General features: G+C 45.5%; 1 protein-coding gene across 4 annotated transcripts in view; it reads left to right on the top strand.

Moving 5' to 3' along the window:
- The first annotated feature begins 3449 nt into the window (after positions 1–3449).
- The window catches only part of LOC119969574 (protein-L-isoaspartate O-methyltransferase domain-containing protein 2-like), a 35692-nt gene continuing 22526 nt past the window's right edge, over positions 3450–16615 (top strand). The window contains exons 1-5 of one of the 4 annotated variants that reach the window (XM_038803362.1): positions 3481–3567; positions 6332–6412; positions 8152–8476; positions 9730–9832; positions 11535–11706. In XM_038803362.1, coding sequence (XP_038659290.1) covers positions 8170–8476; positions 9730–9832; positions 11535–11706 — 582 coding nt within the window. In that variant the 5' untranslated portion in view covers positions 3481–3567; positions 6332–6412; positions 8152–8169. Of the gene's footprint in view, positions 3568–3801; positions 3987–6331; positions 6413–8151; positions 8477–9729; positions 9833–11534; positions 11707–16615 lie in introns of those variants that run through there. The other 3 variants (XM_038803363.1, XM_038803361.1, XM_038803364.1) reach the window with 3 other exon arrangements.

Raw genomic sequence — 16615 nt, 5'->3', positions numbered from 1 at the left:
GTGGTCCGAGGAGGGGAGGATGGCAGCGCCCACTGGCCGTGCGTGGTCTGAGGAGGGGAAGATGGCGGCGGCCACTGGCCGTACGATGGGGGGGCGTCGGGACTGAGCGGGCCTAGCACACCGCAGCGAAGTGCCCCTTCTTGCTGCAGGCCGTACATAGCGCGCTCCGGGCCGGGCAGCGTTGTTGGGGGTGTTTTGGCTGCCCACAGAAGTAACATCTGGGGCCCCCGGGGTTGGTTGGCGGGCGCGCGGCACAGGCGTGGGGTTGGCGGAGTCGGGTCCCCGACGGGGCGGCCGTCTGCGGAGTCCACGATGCGTAACAGGGGGCCGCATCGCCGAGGGTGTAGGCCTGGATGTTGCGCGAGGCAATCGTCAGTGAGAGCGTAAGCTTTTTGGTTGCCGCGAGGTCGAGCGTGGCTCCTTCTAAAAGGCGCTGGCGGATGTAATCTGACCTTATCCCCGTAACAAAAGCGTCCCTCATAAGCAAGTTCGAGTGTTCCATGGCCGTGATGGCCTGACAGTCACAGTCTCTGACTTGGGGGATTAGAGCATGCCAGAAATCTTCTACTGACTCACCAGGGAATTGACAACGAGTGGAGAGGATGTGCCTGGCGTAAAGCGTGTTAGTCCACTGAGCGTAGTTTTCTTTCAGTAGCGCCATGGCGTCGTCATAGGTCGGCACGTCCTGGATAAGCAGAAAGACTTTGGAGCACAGCCGTGTGTAGAGGATCTGAATCTTCTGAGCTTCCGGAATAGGGTCTGGTGCAGACGTGATGTAAGCTTCGAAACAGGCTAGCCAATGTTCAAAGTCCTTTTTGGCGTTGCCTGATTGCGGATCAAGCTACAGGCGATCCAGCTTGATGCGGAGGTCCATCTTCTGAAAACTTTAGTGTATTGAATTGATGCACGATCAATTACACAAATACGAGAGTTGAATGCAATCGAGGCTTTAATGCACTAAGATGGGTGGCCTCCTACAGCAGCTGGCGGAATGGCTGCTGTACGGGGAGCACACATATTTATACTCTGCCTACTGAGCAGAGCCAGCAGGCAGGGAACTACCCCTGTACCTGTAGTACAGGGCCTTACCACAAATCACCTAATATATACATCAGTGGTGACTACCACAGCCTGTTGGGTCCCTGCACTCCATCCCCTCTGGCAGACCCACTATTTTAACATTCTGCCTCCTGGACCTATTTTCCTGGTCCTCCACTTTCCCTTAGGCTCCCCTGGGTCATTACCAGCCTTTTCACCTCGGTTTCCTGAGTTACCATCCTGTCACTCTGGTCCGAGGCGGCCGTCTCCAACTCCTGAATCGTTTTCCCCTGCGCCGTAACCTTCCTTTCCAGGCCGTTAATGGTTCGCTGCATTTTGTCTGTTGTCTCCGCCAGCATCTCCTTCATCATTGTGTGGAGCTCCATCCTGAGTGCCTCCCTCATGGCGTTTATCTCTGTTTTATCTCTTCCTTTCTGGCATTTATTTCTGTCTTCAGCACGCTTCCTCATTCCTCCCCCTGTGCGGTTGGGGGGGGTGGGGGGGGGGGCGTGATGGTCGCCGCGTCCTGTTCCTGCTCCGCTGCTCGGCATGTCAGCTTTTCCGCTTCCTGGTTCGCCTGAACCTCCACCTCGCCCCGTGGGGTCATCTGCCTGCTCGACCGCAGCTCCTGCTTTTTTCCTTCACCTTTGCTGCTGCTCCTTCTTTCATCTCGATGTCCCCCCGATTTATTGTTCGCAGGCATACTTCTGTTATGTGCCTTTCTCTTTTCTCCCTCCTGGGTTTTGGTGCGAAAAATACATTTATTTTTGTTCCCCTCCCCAAAGAAAAAGCCCCCTAAGGGTTTTTTCCTCCCTTTAAAGGTGATTTCCTTTTATATATAAAAATGATTTTCTTTCCCCTTTTGAAAGTTTTTTAAAAGTTTTTTTTTTAATTTTCAGGAGAGGAACAAGAAAGGTTGAATAATAAAAAAAAAATTATTTTGTTTTTGTGTTATCCTCCCCGTGCTCCGACTTTCAGGCAGTTTCTGAACGATCTCCACTCCTCCTCCTTGTGCAGTTGACCGGGACCACTCTCCTCTCTCTTTTTTTCCTCTCTCCCCTCTTCAGCTCCGTGGAACAGAGCTTTGGCCCCTGGGCAGTGCCGATTTCACGAGCCTTTAAATTTAAAAAAAAACTCACCGGGAAAACCCCTGGAAAAAGCCGCGATTTTGTGGATGTGCGGGAGCGTCTTTGCAGCGGCTGCTCCGTTCGCGATCGCCACCAGAAGTCTCCAGTTGCCAAATATTAACGAGCCCTGAATATAACCTAACCTAACTGCAGAAAATATAATTGACAAGTCATATTTGGTCACTGTCTGTGTGGAGTCTGCACATTCTCCCCGTGTCTGCGTGGGTTTCCTCCAGGTGCTCCAGTTTCCTCCCACAGTCCAAAGACGTGCAGGTTAGGTGGATTGGCCATGATAAATTGCCCTTAGTGACCACAAAGGTTAGGAGGGGTCATTGGGTTACGGGGATAGGGTGGAAGTGAGGACTTAAGTGGGTCGGTGCAGACTTGATGCGCAAATGCGGCGAGTCGTAAAGGCTGCTGTGAAACTGGCCGTCTTTCACGGCACCCTCCCGGGACCCGATTCTACCCCCCAGGCGGGGCTAGCAGCGGGGCCCCGTGAAGCACGGCATCGCGGCCTTAGTGACCATCACTAAGTCCGTGCACCAAGCGGCACGACGGCTGACGTGCACGATGACGTCAGCCGCACATGCGCGGATGACATCATCACACAGATGCGTCAAACCCGCGCATACGCAGGCCGTCATGCCCCTCAGCTGCCCCGCGGACTGATCCTGCGGGGCGGCGGAAGAACAAATAGTGCGCGGGTATCGGACCCGCTGCGGCCGTGGTGCGGCCGTGCCAATCGGTGCCTTGGTTGTCCGGGACGGCACTTTGCGGCCGTTTTCACGAACGGTGAGAGCAGGTGTGATCGAGTTCGTGAAAACGGCCATAAAGGTCTCGGAACTCGGCCCATCGGCCTGGGGAGAATCGCTGTTCGCCGTAAAAAACGGCAAGCAGCGATTCGTGTCGTGGGGTGGCCGTGGGGGGGGGGGGGGGGGAGAATAGCGGGAGGGCGTGAAAATTGTCGGGAAGGCCCTCCCGCTATTCTCTGACCCGTCGTGGGCAGCGGAGAATCGCGCCCTATGTTCTAAAACATGAGTAAACATCCCAGAGCCCCTTCAATAAAAAGTTGTGAAAAGCAATGCAAGTTGCTTTCTATCTCAACAGGGTGAAACATGTCAGAAATAAGCTTGGGTCTGACAGCTTTGTTTGGTTGAGGAGTTGTATGTGAGACAGACAGAGGAGGAGGAAACACACAGTCCAACCAGTCACATTGCCCATCAAGCAGCCTGCTCTTCTGGCCGGGCCGCACTGCGCAGGCGAGCCCCCCGTCCTCATTTGCATACTATTTGCATGCGGCTGACGCACTTCCGGCAGCGTCACCGCTTAGTGTTTACATGGTGAAGTGAGCGGAGTGCCGAACGGCAGTTTGACAAAAACACAGCTCAGACAGCGCGACTCGGTAAGCGGCGAGCCTGCGCCCGCTCTCTGCTCAGCAAAACGCGATGCGACACGAAGAGTAAATGATGGTGACAATAAACAAAAAGAGGATTTAAAACCCTGACGGCTCGGGGGAGGGCGGGGGGAGAGAATGAAATGTCGTTGCGGCGGCCCGGCTGTGTCGCAGGCGGGGGGGCGGGGAGAGGGAGTATAGCGGCAGGCTCGAGACAAGCGAGACGCAGCGCCACCGGCAGGCCAGACAGAGAACAGCGGGTTGACTGCAACAATAACAACATCATCATCATCACATTAACAACAGCATGGGGTTAGAATCGTTTACGAACTGTACCCTCGGAGACCAAAAATATCCTGGTTGAAGACAGTCCAGAAAAGGGATTCACCAAACTTGATTGTGGGATTGTAGGCGTCTTGAACTGGCTGGTGAGGTTGACCAACCTGGGGTTGGTTACTTAAAACAGTTCTTAAAGAAATTGGTAAATTGGCCTCAGTGGTATGTTTTGAGACGGCCAAGAACTGTAGATCGTGAAGCCAAGTTCAGGAGAAAGAAGGTGTATCAGGTATTTAGACTTAGCCACTTGCCTCACATGGTGATGAAAGTGGAGGGTGGCATTGTCCCTGAAGGCACATACATCGTGTTGAACGTTTTAAAAGAGACTTAATTGTCATTTCAGGAGGTGAATGGTTCGAAAGTACTGACTTTGGGACTGACTGGATAGACTAACTGTCCTGTGTTGTATAATGTAATGTCAATGTTGGGAATCGGAGTGCTGTGGAGATTTTTCATGTAGCTTTCTAGTTCAAGAAAAAGTAAAGGCAAAAGCAGAACACACTTCAGAAAAAAGAATGAGCAGTATTACAGAGACTCTAGTATTTGATTTTCTCATTCGCGCGATGTGGTTTTAGCTGCTGATATAAAGAAGTATTTAATTGTGACTTTAATACTGTTACACTGAAGGTTATTCTGGCCCATATGTTTCTTTGTATAGAGAGTTATGGGCGGAAGTCAAATACGATGTTGAGGCTTGCATCTGATACTGCAGTTTTGAGGTCAGAGTGGCTTTAAAGTTGCTGAAATCTGCATTCCGGAGTGTGTAGCATAATAGTTGCAAACCTAAGCAAAACAGAATCAACAGAATCCAAGCCTGTTAGTTTCCACCTAATTTGCTCATAAACTGCCATAAAGCTCCTTTTGTTTGAAAATGAAAGTCATCCAGGTTTTGAGCCATGTAACTAAAAGATTCCTAGTAACTTCAGAAGGCGATATAGTTTTTGATAAAAGCCTTTGTTTGTGTTGCTGACTGAATAGTTTCGCAGTTGACGGATTAAAGCTTTTCTATTGGTGACTTTTCCGGCCAATCGCGTGGAATTTAGTTTCAGTAGAAATACCTGGCAGTGGTTTATTTTAGTAGGAGAGATTAGTACCCTTTAAACACTTCCCACTGCTTTGGTGAATGTGATCTTAATTATGGTGTAAATGTGAGGATGCAGATACAAATGGATGATTGGTGATTGGCATGTTCAGGTAGAAAAATTGTGATTGAACCATTCTTGCATATCCTCCAATGGCCTGGGACCAGGTGACTTGCTTACGTTTCAGGTACATTGATGTTGAGGGATGGTTGTGGGAGGGAGAGGGGGTGGGGCAGAGAGGGTCATTAATTGTTTTCTACTCCAACAATAAATAATAGTGTAAATTACATATCCAGTTAAAATGTAGAAGATAGCCAGCCTTTAAATCAGATCATACATTTCAAATATTTGCTTCCAACTGATTTGATATGCTTCTAAAATTTAATAAGTTCCATTCCATGTGCCGAGTATTGCACTGTTCATGACTTAAAATTCCTGCAGTGAAAAAGGAGGCCATTCAACCCATCGCTGTAACCCCACCTAACCGGTAGATAGTAGGGGGCAATTTATCATGATCAATCCACTTAACCTGCACATCTTTGGACTGTGGGAAGAAACTGAGCTTTCATGTGATTTTTTGCAGGTTATTCCCAAGTCCTAATTACAAACTGTTGTGCAGTTTTTGTAATGTTTTGGCAGGCACAAGAGAAACTGGGTGTAAATATTTCAGTTGTTTGTAATATGACCATCTACTTGCTTGGAAGTTATCCTGTGTTGAAAGCTTTTTGGATTGATTTGTTTATCAAGAATGCTGTTACTTTATTTTTCATTGTTGCTGGATCAGATTAAATATTTAAACTAACCAGGCCCCTGTGTAGATAGGTTGTTGAAAATAAACACAAGAAATAAGGCAGAAATAGAGTATGGATGAGCTGAAATAGTACAATGTGACTTGTAGTATTTTAGCATCAATGTGACAGAACAAAGATTCGAGACATGTGTTGTAGGAAGATGTTGGGTATAAGCCAGGAAATCTGAGTGGCCAATACTGAAGTGAAATGATAAAGTAACAGACCATATTCTTACAATAAAGCATTGAGCAGACAATGTCAGTCATATGGCTAAAGATCAGTAATTTTGCAAGTGGACGGAATGAGTTTGGTTGGGAAAGTACCATGAGGAACACGTCACGAATGTGTTTTAGAAGACCCTGATCTGAATGGAAGAGTCACCGACATAAGCTGGAGGAAAGGAGAGTGCTGTGACAGCTTTTCTTCTACGGCCAGCTTGGTATGGCGACTGACCGACTGACTAGCAACAATCTAAATAAAAGTTACAAGTACTGCTTTAGCCTCTGTATGTCTATTTTAGTCGCCACAGCATTTCTATTTTTAATTTTGTCCTTTCTCCTCAAGGGAACTGACTGGTGTTGTCCCATGAGCACATTCGGGTGTGAAATGAAACAGCAAGTATTGGCAGGTGTTTGTCTGTGAAAGGTATCATAGTTTAGCCTGATGCTGTTGAACACACCCACAACTTTCTAGTTGGGGGTCTCTGAATAATAAACAAAAGCTGAAGCCCTGGCTAATTTTCTCCCATTTCTTAAGGCCTGCTGACTCTGCGTATAGTGGGAATTGAACCCAAGATCCTCTGTTTTTATATGGAGTATTACTGCATTGAGTGGTGTTCTTGTCCGTTAGACTGCTAGGCAGCAGAAATTATAGTTTGAAGTATTTTATCTGCTGCTGTAAGTAGCAGTCAAAACAGCAAAACAAATATAATAGACGAGGGACATAAGTTATTAAAATAAAAGATGGTACTTGCTTATGTAAATTCTGTGGTTTAAAAAAACTGAGTTACTGCATTACTGGTGAAGTTATGTAAGAGGGGAATCGTGGGTCAGTGACAATGGGTTCTCTAGTGCTGATAGTTGATCTATTGCTAGATCATAGGTTATCAATCTATTTTTACAGCTATCACTTATACTTTATGAATATTAAGCAGTTAGGGGAAATATTTGCATTTCAAGATTACACTGCTTTCCATGAATGGAGGTCTGTGGCACAGTGGTAGAGTCCCTACCCATGGACAAGAAGCTATAGTTTCAAGTCCAGTGCCAAGACTTGTTGGCGGAAGGAGCATCCATAATGCGGTTCAAAAGGCTGATAATCAGCTGGGAAATCCTTCAACCACTTTCTCACTATTCTCTAAAGGGAAAAATAGTGCGCAAAGATAGTGCCCAAAAAAAACTGCTTTCATTTCTATCGTTAATCAAAAACCTGGTTTACATATTCTAAATAGTTTGCAAATTGCAGTATCCAAAGTATGTGGGTTATTTATGAACAATAGCAAGCATTCTGAGATATTTCTTGACACTGATATGTTTCCAGCTACGGCAGCATTCACAATAGTGCAGTTTTAAGCCATTTAGTGGCTCTAGATTTCAATTTGCTGGCAATCAGCTGTAAATATAGTCAGTCTCTTAAGGACTATATGCAAAGCACAGTGGTTAGCACTGTTGCTTCACAGCATCAGGGTCCCAGGTTCTGATTCCCGCTTGGGTCACTGTGCGGAGTCTGCACGTTCTCCCCGTGTCTGCTTGGATTTCCTCCGGGTGCTCCATTTCCTCCCACACATCCTGAAAGACATGCTGTTAGATAATTTGGACATTCTGAACTCTCCCTCTGTGTACCCGAACAGACGCTCCCGGAATGTGGAGACTAGGGAATTTTCACAGTAACTTAATTGCAATGTTAATGTAAGCCTACTTGTGACAATAATAACGAGTATTATTATTAAAGAAGGTTGTTTAAAGCCTGCCTTATGAGAGCGTTATAAACTGTAAATTTTGGTAATATGAATTTTAAGTTAGTATAGCAGATAATATAATGTAAGAATACAGCAAAATATTTCAACCTGCTTGCCACCATTCTGTTTTACTAGGATTCATATACAGGTTAGAATGTTTCACATGGTACAGTAAAACCCTCATGTCTGCTTCCTAATGGAAACAAAGTCACAGCGATTTTTGTCTATATAATTGTAACTTCCTGTAATTTGATGGGACCTGAAGACTATATTAGCAAATATAATTTAAATTTAGTTACATTTATGAATATTGCTTTTTAGAAATGTATTTCTTAACAGTCATATAATGGTGTATCATTGAATAATAATGAGGTGCTGCCTTCTTTGTCTTGTATAATATCTCATGTTTCTTAACTTTGATGTGCAGTTCTAACAGTTGAGAAAGATGGGAGGTGCTGTGAGTGCTGGTGAAGACAATGATGATTTAATTGACAATCTAAAAGAAGCACACTACATCCGAACAGAGGTGGTAGAGCAAGCTTTCCGAGCCATAGATCGCGCTGATTATTACTTGGAAATTTTCAAAGATAGTGCCTATAAAGACTTGGCTTGGAAAAATGGTAATATCCATTTGTCTGCACCCTGCATTTACTCTGAGGTAATGGAAGCACTGGACCTACAACCGGGATTGTCCTTTTTGAACCTTGGAAGTGGCACTGGCTATTTGAGTACAATGGTTGGCTTAATTTTAGGTGAGCCAATATGTTAAGACAGTTACAGTTTGTTGAAGTTTTTCACTAAGTACAGTGACATACCTTGAAAGCTATGTGCAATTTGTTACAACACTTTAAAGGGGAACAAGCAGTTTATGATTAACATTTTATGCAGGGTATAAAATCGTGTGCACAATTTAAACTTATTCAAAACTCTGCTGCTCAAATGCTTACACACACAAGTTCCTGTTCATCTAATACTCTTGTGCTTGGTCTGGTGACAACATGCTTATAATTCAAATGCCCCCATGGCTTTTCCCCCTCCTTATCTCCATTACCACCTCCAGCCCTGCAATACCAAATCTCTGTGCTCCGTCAGTTCTAACTATTTGTACCTCCTCAATTTTAATCCCTCCAACATTGGCCCTAAACTCTGGCGTTCACTTCCTAAACACCCCCCCACCCCCCCACCAACACACACACCTCTTGTGCTCCACTCTTCTTTAAGACTTGATCTGACCTCATTGAGCAAGCTGCTGGTCATCTGTCCAAGTGTTTTATTATGTGGCTCAGTCAAATTTTGTTTGATAACGTTCCTGTGAAGCACCTTGGGAACTTTACTATGTTAACGCTGCTATGTAAAAACAAGTTATTCTTCAAATCTGTGGTAATTTTTCATTCCTATTTTGTCAAAGTTGGGACTGTAGGTACTGTGTAATGCATGATGTTTGGGTGTTTTGCACCAACAATCACAAAAGTAAATCTGTTTTTTTGTAAATGCAAGACAGGGATGGTGATGATTTGAACTTGCCTAAAACCAGTATGTAACTTGGACCTAATATAACCAGTACTGTGTGTTAATCTTTGCTGTAATCTTTGTGCCACTTGGATTTTTGCTTATCATGCATATGAAATGCTGTTAGATTAAATAACAAAATGATAATATAAACAATTAAAAGTTGAAATTGGTTGTATTATAGCTGGTATGTAGTTTTTCATATTGCATTGTGTTTTTAAATTGTAAATTTTCTTAATTTGAAAACTTATCACAGGAATTATTTTAATCATGCAATTCATGTGTGCGTTGAATTTTGTACCTTATTTTCTATGCTTGTCTATTCATTTGATATAACTTGTATCTTGGAATACATTTTAAAGCATATTAAGTCAGCTTGACCTTAGAAAGAATATCATTAAGTGCTTTCAACTTTAGCAATTATAAATTTAAATGCAGATTAGATGTCCTCTGCTGGGTACAGTACTTTCATTAACTATTAACCCTTTATTTGCAGGCCCCTTTGGAGTAAATCATGGAATAGAGCTACATGTTGATGTTGTGGAATATGCCAACCAAAAACTTGAGAACTTCATCAAGACAAGTGACAGCTTTGATAAGTGAGTACTCTAGACCTCGAGCTAAATGTTTGTGTTTGAGTGGAGGCTGACAAAGAAAACACAGGGTGGAATACTCCACAACGGCCGACGCCGTCGTGAAACCCGGAGTGTTTCACGACAGCGTCAGAGGCTGCTCTTCACCCCCTATTCCGGGGGGGGGGGGGGGGGGGGGGGGTAGGAGCGGTGTTTCGTGTAACTCGGCTACCGGGCCTTGACGTGTCAAGGCAGAATGCAGAGAATGACGCGGCGGCAGTGCCTAAGTGACGTCAGCCGCGCATGCGCGGGTTGGCCGGCTCCAACCTGCGCATGCGCGGTTGCCGTCTTCCCCTCCGCTGCCCTGCAAGACGTGGCGGCTTGATCTTGCGGGGCGGCGGAGGGGAAAGAGTGCATCACTTGGAGACGTCGGCCCGACGATCGGTGGGCACCGATCGCGGGCCAGTCCCCTCCCGAGCACGGCCGTGGTGCTCAATCCCCTCTCCGCCCCCCCACAGGCCCCAAACTCACCTTTCGCGCGATGTTCACGCCGGCAGCGACCAGGCGTGGTTGCCGCCGTCGTGAACCCGTTGGGGTCGTCAGACTGCTCGGCCCATCCGGGCCGGCGAGTCGCCGGGAAAAACGGCGAGCTTCGATTCTCCGAGAGGGGGTGGGAGAATTGCGGGGGGTGCCAGAGCGTCCCTCTCGCAATTCTCCCACCCGGCTTGGGGAGCGGAGAATCGCGCCGACAGCCTTTCCTATTCAGGCAAAAAAAAATCAAACCTAAATTTGCTTGGCCTGAAGCAATTAAAATTTCACAAATGCAGACTACAGTTGAAATTACATATTGTGCTTGGAGTAACCTGTTATTTGCACAATATGCCCATCCATGTCCTCCTCTCAACTCCTTGTATCTTTATGCACTCAACATAAATAGTATTTATATGTAAGCACAAAGGCCATTGGACAATTGCTACCTTTTTTATGATTGATGATATAAATTCTCAACTTTACAGTGCCAGCAATTGTGAGCTTTTTACAAAATGTTGAGTTGTTTTTGTGATGGTCATTCTGAGAACAAGCAAACTTATATCCATTATTCGTTCTACAGTATTTCATGTTATGCCTGTACAGACATCGGCAGTATTCCTAGATTGGAATCAAAGAATTCCCTATAGACTATTGAACATACTGTCTTTTTCCATATGCAATCACACCAGGCAAATGCACCAATAAGTGTCCTAAATCATCAAGTTTATAGCAGCAAAACCCATCTGTTTACGTATTTTTCATCATGCGTTTGTTTTTTGCATTCACTGCCTTTAAATAAGACTTCCTTCATTGACAGTCTTAAGATTTGTGTATGTACACTCTATGATCTCAGTTTTTCCCATTCAGAATTTACATTTTAGATTTATTTTTATTCCGTTATTTTTCCAAAAATATTTTTCCAAATTTTTTCGCTGAATTTTGTTTTTTACACCTCTGCCCACTCCCTATAACTTTTAAGTGACCAGTGTATCCTGCATTTATACACCCCATATATGCTCCCTACTTTGGTGTCCTTTTAATTATAGAACATAGAAAGAAGTCCCAACAAATCAGCACATGACGAGCTTCACCTTGTGAATCTAAGAAATGTTGATTTATTATAGTGGTCCATAATAAATCTTTATTATAGAACTAAGAAACTATTCTTCATACTTTCCGTATGATTTTGTAAACTTAGGTTTGAATTCTGCGAGCCATCATTTGTGGTGGGTAATTGTCTGGAGATTGCTTCAGATAGTCATCAGTACGACCGAGTCTACTGTGGGGCAGGAGTTCAGAAGGATCATGAAGAGTACATGAGAAATTTGATTAAAGTTGGTGGAATCCTTGTCATGCCGTTGGAAGAGAAGGTAAGTTTAAAAGCAGACTAATTTCAGATAACCAATGATATGGCTTCAGCGTTTCAGGTATAAATCATCATGTTCAACTATGCCATCTAATGTGACCCTTCAAGTGCACCATGGATGACGTATCCCTGATCACTTTTTTGTACCTTCACCTGTTGTATCACTCTATCTTCTTTGAACCTCACTTTTGTATTTGCTCCTGGAGAAAAATTATATTCCGCCCCCTCAATTTATATGTCTCTTATAGCTGCACTTTCAAACTGCCAGTTGTTTACACCTTTTGCTCTCTATTCTTTATGATACCTCTCCAGCCGTTAATCTATTTCATCTCACTCATGCCTTAATATATGCTTTGGTGTGCTTTATTCTTTCCCAGCATCTTGTTTCTCCTGGTGTGGCCCATTTTCACTCTTACAGGTTCAAGGAATACATATTTGAATGTATCTAGCAAACAACTGCTTTAATCATCCGGATCTAGCTGGACCACAGTAAGCACTCAGACTTTTCACCACTCAGACTAATCCTGGATTGTGTTGCTATCTCCTAGCAGGTTTTCTTTACTATGAATGTCCTTTCGGGAAGGAAACCTATTGTGCTTATCTGGTCTGGCCTACATGTGACGCCAGACCCACAAAAATGTAGTTGACTCTTAAATGGCCTAGCAAGCCACTCAGTTGTATTCAAAAGGATATGAAACCGGATGGACTACCCAACATTGACCGAGGCACCTGAAACAACAAGGTCAAACCCAACCCTGTCGACACTGTAATGTCCTCCTTATGAACATCTGGTGGTATGTGCCAAAATTAGGAGGGGTGTCTCACAAATTAGTCAAGCAACTGTCTGACATAGGTATTCTCACGGAATCATACCTTACAGATAACGCCCTAGCTTGGCTGGGGAGATGGCAGGTTCGGCACAATCACCATTCCTGGGTATGTCCTGTCCCACTGGCAGAGCAGACACAGGAGAGGTGGCAGCACAGTGGAGCGTAGTCAAGAGGGAATTGGCCTGGGAGTCCTGAACATTCCCAGCATTACAGATGTCCGTCTTCAGCCAATTCAATTCACTGCACTTTATATCAAGAACAAGCACTGGTCACTGCAAAGGCTGTGTGCTCTGACCATATTCCAGCAACAGCACTGAAGACGTACTCTAGGACCTGCCGTGCCCCTAGCCAAGCTGTTCCAGTCCAGTACAGCTACAATACTGGCATCTACCCGACAATGTGGAAAACTGCACAGGTATGTCTGCAAACAAAAAACAGGACAAATCCAGCCCGGCCAATTGCTGATCCAGCAGTCTACTCTTGGTCATCAGTAAAGTGTTGGAAGGGGTCAGCAGCAGCACTAACTCAGCAATAACCTACTTACAGATGCTCAGTCTGGGTTCTGATAGGGTCACTCAGTTCCTGATCTCATTACAGTCTTGGTTCAAGCATGGACAAAAGAGCTGAACTCCAGAGTTAAAAGTGACTGCCCTTGACATCAAGGCACCACTTGACCATGTAAGGCATCAAGGAGCCGTAGCAAAACTGTTGTTTTTGGGAATCGGGGAAAACCCTCTACTGATTTGAGTCATGCCTGTCACAAAGGAAGATGGTTGTGCTGGTTGGATGTCAATAATCTCTGCTCCAGAATATCATTGCAGGGGTTTCTCTGGGTAGTTTCCAAGGCACAACCACCTTCAGCTGCTTCATCAATGACCTTCCTTCCGTCATGAGGTCAGAAGTGGTGATGATCGTTGTAGACTGCACATTGTTCAGAACCATTCACGACTCCTTAGATACATGTCCAAAGGCCAAGATCCAGGCTTGACTGAAAAGTAGCAAGTAACATCCACGTTACACAAGTGTCAGGCAATGTCCATCTCCAAAAAGAGACCATCTAACTATCACCCCTTTGAAATTCAATAACATTACCATTGCTGAATCCCCCACTGGAGGTTACCATTGACCAGAAACTGAACTAACCATATAAATACAGTGGCTACCAGAGCAGGTCAAAGGCTAGGAATCCCCACCTCCAGAGTCCCAAAGCCTGTCCAACATTTATAAGGCACAAGTCAGGAGTATGATGGAATACTCCCCACTTTCCCGATGAGTGTAGCACCAACAACATTCAAGAATCTCAACACCATCCAGGACAAAGCAGCCCGCTTGATTGCTGCCCTTTCCACAAATGTTCAATCCCTCCACCACTTACAAACAGTGGAAGCCATGTGTAACATACAAGATGCACTGCAGGAACTCACCAAGGTTCCTTAGGCTGCACCTTCCAAAGCCATGGCCAGGACCATCTAGAAGGACGGGAACAGCAGATGCCTGGGAACACCACCACCTGGAGGTTCCCCTCCAAGTCATTTGCCATCCTGACTTAGAAATATATTGTCATTCCTTCACTATTGCTAGGTCAAATCCTGGAATTCCCTCCCTGACAGCAGTGTGGCTGTATTTGCACCTCGGGAATGCAGCAGTCAAGAAGGCAGCTCCTCACCCCCTACTGAAGGGCAATTGGGGATGGGCATTAAATGCAGGCCCAGCCGATGAAGTCCACATCCCATCAACTAATTGAAAAAAGAAAGAATCAAACTCCACTCTCGCCCCATCTATCCTCAAAACAATTTGGACAAGCTTATGGACTTATTTGTCAATAACATTGAATGTTCCTGCCACACCACTTTCCTACCAAGCCAGAATTTCCCCAGATGGTAGCGTAGTGATATTGTCATTGGACAAGTAAACCAGCACCCCAAAGTAATGCTGAGTAAGCAATGGTGGTATAATGGTGAGCATAGCTGCCTTCCAAGCAGTTGACCCGGGTTTGATTCCTGGCCATCGCAGTGACAGTTTATTATCGGCGACATAGTAGCACAATGGTAGCACTGTTCAGCGGCAGGGTCCCAGGTCCGATTCCTGGCTTGAGTCACTGTGCGGAGTCTGCACGTTCTCCCGTTGTCTGCTTCGGTTTCCTACGGGCACTCTGGTTTCCTCCCACAAGTCCCGAAAGACTATGGGCGCGATTCTCCCAGACAGGGAGAAATCGTAAGGCTGGCGTCAAAACCGGGCGGGTTTGACGCCAGCCTCCCCTTCCCGACCGGGAACCGATTCTGGTCCCCGGTCGGGGCTAGTATGCCGCGGCCGTGAACTCCGGCATCGCGGGCTTAACGAATTTCGTTAAGCCCGCTTGCCAGAGTTTGCGCCGGCTGACGCGTCACATGACGTCAGCCGCGCATGCGCAGATTGGGAGACTCCAACCCGCGCATGCGCGGATGACGTCATCGCGCATTTGCGCGAAACCCGCGCATGCGCGGACCGGGATGCCCCTCAGCCGCCCCGCCAAGTGATACAGCGGGGCGGCGGAAGGACAAAGAGTGCGTGGGAATCGGACCCGCTGCCCGCGATCGGTGCCCACCGATCACGGGCCACGGCCGTGCCAATCGGTGCCATGGTTTTCAAAATCGGGACTTTACGGCCGTTTTTACGAACGGCCAGACCAGGTGTGTTTGCCGTTCGTAAAAACAGCCGTAAAGGGCTTGGACTTCGGCCCATCGGCCAGCTGAGAATCGCTGCTGGCCGTAAAAAAACGGCGGCAGCGATTCGTGTCGGGCGTGGGGGGGGGGGAGAAATAGCGGAGGGCGTCAGACTAGCGTGGCCGTAAAAATTTACGAACCCCGCTATTCTCCGCACCGTTGTGAGTGCGGAGAATTGCGCCCATGATGTTAGGTAATTTGGACATTCTGAATTCTCCCTGCGTGTACCTGAACAGGCACTGGAATGTGGAGATTAGGAGCTTTTCACAGTAACTTCATTGCACTGTTAATGTAAGCCTACTTGTGACAATAAAGATTATTATTGCTTCTCCCAACCCTAGTCCTGAACTTGTATCTTTTTTTAGCTTCTTTCTTACCTCCCTTCTCCAAACTCATCTTGCCGATGAAATCCACCTCCTGATCTTTTGATCACATTGTCACTAAACCACTAATCACTTACCTTCCCACTCTTCCTTCGCTGGGGTATGCACCTGAATTTTCCATTATGTAGTCCCCCTTTGTATTCCTTCGATAAGTCAAGATATTGTAATCAATTCACATGATCCTTGAGTATTGATGCACTAATAGCATAGAAATTGAATTCAAAATAATTTCCATTAAAGTAGATAGTTTACCTCCATGAAAGCCTTCTAAAAATAGAAGTGTAATTATAATGAAACTGAGGTGGCCATTATTTTATTTTCTGGAATTTTTTGGGTACGCAATGTTTGCTCAAGAAATAATCTAGCAATCAGGGTCTAAAACGTTGTTAAAATCCACCTGTAGAATATGTTGGAAATTTCAGTTCCCGAGTAAAAGTTGCTGAGATGTCTGATCTCTGTCCCAGCTTTGCTGTTCCTCTTTCATGACTTATTTTCATAGAAGCCGCCACCCAAAACAGAAGAGCTAGTTATTTGTTTAATTTCTTGTCTGGTAACTTGCCACATGAGAATTTCCTGCCGTAATTGTCTAGGTAGCACATTGCGTTAGTTATGAAGCACCTTGGGTCGTAATAATTGATTCCATTACAAGTGACATAGCAGATACCTAGATGCTTCATCCCTGTGCTGTATCTTTTGCATTGTGTTCTTATTAGCATGCAAATTAATATTTTGGAATTCATCAAATATTTTAATCACATTTTTATATGTATTTTATTCCAAACATTGTCCAAAATACAAAAACATAAATAATCCGGGGACCATTCTCCCCAACTCACAATTTTCTAGTCTGTGCATGTTTCCGTCCTTTATCACCCCGCCCTTCCCCCAGTGCGGCGAACAATACCTCAAACATGGCGTGAACAATCCCCACTGTGACTCAAAGCCCTCCGCTGATCTCCTCAATTCAAACTTAATCATCTCCAACCGGAGGAAGTTGT

This window comes from Scyliorhinus canicula, chromosome 7, assembly GCF_902713615.1.
Source record: "Scyliorhinus canicula chromosome 7, sScyCan1.1, whole genome shotgun sequence".
NCBI classification, from domain to species: Eukaryota; Metazoa; Chordata; class Chondrichthyes; order Carcharhiniformes; family Scyliorhinidae; genus Scyliorhinus; species Scyliorhinus canicula.
The sequence above is the reverse complement of the archived record's forward strand: the minus strand, read 5'-3'. Positions and strand labels throughout refer to the sequence as shown.